The sequence below is a fragment of the Rhincodon typus genome, chromosome 28, assembly GCF_021869965.1.
Source record: "Rhincodon typus isolate 14 chromosome 28, sRhiTyp1.1, whole genome shotgun sequence".
Classification (NCBI taxonomy): Eukaryota; Metazoa; Chordata; class Chondrichthyes; order Orectolobiformes; family Rhincodontidae; genus Rhincodon; species Rhincodon typus.
The window spans coordinates 40,390,103-40,394,854 of NC_063359.1; the positions used below are offsets into that span (position 1 = coordinate 40,390,103).

Sequence of the window (4,752 nt, forward strand, 5' to 3'; positions counted from 1 at the left end):
TAAAATGTGAACTTTGAAATAATCGAGGGGTGATTTTAAGTTAGAAAAACCCAGCAATCGGACAGATTCTGGGTGGTTTGAATGAGAACCACGATAGGGTTAGGGATCCAGGGATGTGGCATCAGGAAACGGGGATATGCTGGCAGCCCCTCCTGTCCTGGAATCCCCCAACCTGTGACAGCGCTCTGCTCGTTACTTACCCATGGACTGGGCTGATTCTCAATGCTGGGACTGGGCAGGGGTGGGTGGGTGGGGGTGGAGGGGCGCTGTGAGAAGTGGGTGGTTTCTGACTCCAGTAGCAGCCACAGCCCCCACCTCCTCAAACACGTGCTGCTGTGTGACTGGCCAGCAGCTCTCGTGAGGGGGGATTCCCAGGGAATTACAGGGAATTGTACCTGGGAAATGTCCAACTGCAGCCGCTCAGCTGCCTGTATGATGCTCGACACCGATACCTCGGGGTTGGGGGGAGGGGAAATGCCCTGGAGGAGGTCACATGGGTCTCTCGCTGACTCTCCAGCCACTCAGGGAGACCACCAATACCAGCCCGGGATCAATGTTTCCCTCTCCATGCCTGCTGCCTGAACTTGCTGAGGATTTCCCGCACTTTCAGATTTCCAGCATCTGCACGAGTTTAGTTTAGCTGGAACTTGCCTTCTCATTGGTCAGCAGCTGGCTTTGATACAGCACCTCTCCCACCAAGTCAAAATGATCTCTTGGGGGCTCAGGTTCATCGTCAGGGGCCCCAGCCTGTGACGCTGTGTCGCCCAAAATATAACCCTTCTCTTCTCCTTCCTCCTCTTCCTCCCCCTCTCCCTCCTCCTCCTCCTCCTCCTCGTCTACAAGCCACTCGGATGGTGTGAACTGGTGTGGAAGCTCAGTGGGACTCAGGGTGAGCGGAGAGTAGGACACGCCGCAGAGCGAGTCGGAGAAGCTGAACTCGTGAGCCGCCTCCATGACCGCAGGCTGGTACATCTCACTCCAGTCATCGTCATCCTCTTCCAAGGAAGGGCTGCGGGCCACCCCATCTGGGAGATAGTGCTCCAGCAAACTCAGACTCAGTCCTTTGGAGGTAGTGGCAGCCTCCTCAAAGGGAACTCCGGAACAGCCCTGTGGAGGAGAAAATGCCATAAGCAAAGCTTTCAGAAAATAAAACTAGCCACTTTCCCAAGGTTTCGCTGTGTTTCATTAAAAAAAAATCAAACTGGACAATTAGTACAGTGGGCCTGTTTGACAAGGTGAACAATATAGGAACAACAATTTTAATCAGCACAGTGCAACACCTCAGAATTACAGAATCTTACAACACGGGAGGCCATTCAACTCATAGTGCTTGTACAGGCTCTTTGAAAGAATTTTCCAACTAATTCCACGCACCTTGCTAACTCCTGATTGTCCCCTTTGCACATTTATCCAGTGTCCTTTTAAGAATTGAACCTATAGTGTCCCCAGCACTGAAACAAACCCTTTGGTCCAACTCATCCATGCCAACCAGACATCCCAATCTGACCTAGTCCTATTTGCCAGCATTTGGCCCATATCCCTCTGAACCCTTCCTATTCATATACCCACCCAGACGCCTTTCAAATGTTGTAATTGTACCAGCCTCCACCACTTCCTCTGGCAGCTCATTCCGTACGTGAACCATACTCTGCATGAAAAAAATTAGCCCTCAGGTTGCTTTTAAATCTTTCCCCCTCACCTTAAACCTATTCCCTCTAGTTTTGGACTCCCTTATCCTGGGGAAAAAACCTTGACTAATCACCCTATCCAAGCTCCTCATGATTTTATAAACTTCTATAAGGTCACTCATCACCCTCCAAATCTCCAGGGAAAACAGCCCCAGCCTATTCAGCCTCTCCCTGTAGCTCAAACCCTCCAACTCTGGCAACATCCTTGTAAATCTTTTCTACCCTCTCATGTTTAATAACATCTTTTCTATAGGAGGGCAACCAGAACTGAATGCAGTATTCCAAAGAGGCCTCACTAATGTCCTGTACAGCTGCTACATGACATCCCAACTCATACGCTCAACGTTCTGACCAATGAAGGCAAATGTGCCAAACACCTTCTTCATCATCCTGTCTATCTGCGACTCCATTTTCAAGGAACTACGCACGAGCACCCTTAGGTCTTTTTCTTCAGTAACACTCCCCAGGACCTTACCATTAAGTGTATAAGTCCTGCCCCGATTTGCCTTTCCAAAATGCATATTTGTCTAAATTAAACTCCATCTGCCACTCTTCGGCCCATTGGTCCATCTGATCAAGGTCGTGCTGAACTCTGAGATAATTTTGTTGCTGTCCATTACATCTCTAATTTTGGTGTCATCTGCAAACTTACTACTTCCAACGTTCTCAAGATTTCTGAGTTCATCCACTTCTGTCCTTCTGAACCGCCTCAGTTTTAATCTCTCCATCACTGGCAGCTGTGTCAGCAGTTGCCTGGGCCCAAGCCCCAGAATTTGCTCCCTAACATCTTTGTCTCTCCTTTCCCGTTAAGGTGTTGGTCTAGTAGTAATGTGTTTGGACTAGTAATCCAGTGCCACAGGCTAGTGTTCTAGCATGTTGAATCCCAATGTGGCAGACGGTGAAATCTGAACGAAATTCAATTTGGAAAATAAAGAAAAGCTAGAGCCAACTATGTACCCACTGTTGATTATCATCAAAAAGCTGTCTGGTTCTCTAATGTTCTTTAGGAAGGGGAATCTGTTGTCCTTACCCGGTCTGGCCTGTACATAATTCCAGTCCCACAGTGATGTGGTTGCCTCTTAACTGCCCTCTGAACTGGCCTTGAGAACCAATATTTCAAGGAAAATTAGTGATGGACAATAATTAACAGCCGAGTTAGTGACACCCATATCTCATGAAATAATTTTAAAAATCTTCAAACACTTCCCCAAGTCCTACCTCCTAATCTCAATTCTGAAGAAGTCATTCCAGATTTTGAAGTGTTAATTCTTGTTGCTCACTTTCTCTACAGATGTTACTGAGCCTGATGAACTTTGTCTTTTTTTTCCCCCAAAGAGATGGATAGTTGTCATGTTTTGTGTATAATTGCTCCTGTGAAGTGCATTGGGGTGTGAAGAATGAGAGTCTTCAGGGTGAAAGGCGACAGGTAATTGGCTGCTAACACTTACATCCCCTGAACAAATAAAAAAAGACAGGAACCCCTCAAGCATCATTCAATACAAGCATAACCGATCTACACCAGCTCCACTTCAGCACTCTATCCACAATGTCCTTTAATCCTTCAACACTCAAACATCGATGGATCACAGACTGAATGACTGAGGATCCACAATCTTAAGGATGGAAAATTCCAAACATTCGCAACCTTCTGAGTGGCGACATTCCTCATCACAATCCTAACTTACAGTTTGCAGATGACACAAAGATAGGTGGAGGGACAGGTAGTGTTGAGGAAGCGGGGAGGCTGCAGAACGTTTTGGACAGGCTAGGAATGTGGGTAAAGAAACAGATAGAATACAATGTGGAAAAGTGTGAGGTTATACACTTTGGTAGGAAGCATAGAGGCATAGACCATTTACTGAGTGAGGAAAGGCTTTGGAAATCTGAAACACAAAGGAACTTGGGAATCCTAGTTCAGGATTCTCTTCAGGTTAACAGGCAGGTTCAGTTGGCAGTTAGGAAGGTAAATGCAATGTTAGCATTAATCTCAAAAGGGCTAGAATACAAGGGCAGGGATGTACTGCTGATGTAGTTTAAGGCTTTGGTCAGACTGCATTTGGAATACTGTGAGCAGTTTTGGGCCCCATATCTAAGAAAGGACATGGTGGCATTGTAGGGGGTGTACAGGAGGTTTACAAGAATGATTTAGGGATGAAGGGCTTGTTATATGAGGAGTGGTTGAGGACTCTGGGTCTGTACTCAATGGAATTTAGAAGGCTGAGGGGGGGATCTGATTGAAACTTACAGAATACTTAGAGGCCTGGATAGAGTGGAAGTCGATAAGATGTTTCCACTAGTAGGAGAGACTGGGACCCGAGGGTACAGCCTCAGAGCGTAGGGATAACTCTTTAGAACTGAGATGAGGAGGAATTTCTTCAGCCAGAGGATGGTCACTCTGTGGAACCCTGCCCCAGAGTGCTGTGGAGGCCAAGTCATTGAGTGTCTTTCAGAAAGAGATGGATAGGTTCTTGATTAGTAAAGGGGCATCAAGAGGAGAAGGCAGGACAATGGGGTTGAGAAACATATCAGCCATGATCAAATGATGAAGCAGACTTAATAGGCTGAATGCTTTAATTCTGCTCCGATATCGTATGGCTTTTGTGGTCTTATGTATAATCCTTATCCTAAGACTAAAATAATTTGTATTCTTGCCCTGATGCTGGAGAGACCAGCCTCTTGATGTCTTCATCTTACTGGGTGAAAGGTGCTATATAAATGCACATTGTTGCTGTCAGTGAGTGTGTGTGGGCTGCACAGCACCTTCAGGTGTTGTTGTGGCTTGTCTTTCACCTCTTTCCTCTTCGCTGTTGATTGACTTTTGATTTTGACAAACTCCTTGAAGGAAAAGGGGTTGGTTTCATCAGCAACCTCTTCTTTTGCACCTGAATACAATAGACAGCAGGGAATAAAAAAACCTGAATAATGCAGATGTACAAATGGACCATCAATTGTCGTGACTGAGCTGATCTCAAGTCAGGTTGGCACTGGATGGTTAAATTTATACTCACCACCCACACCCCCATTCCCACTCTCTCCCTCTCCATCTCCATCTCCATCTCCCCCC

The 4,752-nt window shown here is 46.4% G+C and overlaps 1 protein-coding gene across 1 annotated transcript in view; it reads right to left on the minus strand.

Moving 5' to 3' along the window:
• Positions 1-423: 423 nt before the first annotated feature.
• LOC125486385 (endosome-associated-trafficking regulator 1-like) overlaps positions 424-4,752 on the minus strand; it is a 4,554-nt gene continuing 225 nt past the window's right edge. The window contains exons 2-3 of the mRNA XM_048613702.1: positions 4,449-4,570; positions 424-1,107 (exon numbers count right to left, since the gene is read on the minus strand). Coding sequence (XP_048469659.1) covers positions 637-1,107; positions 4,449-4,570 — 593 coding nt within the window. The 3' untranslated portion in view covers positions 424-636. The remainder of the gene's footprint in view (positions 1,108-4,448; positions 4,571-4,752) is intronic.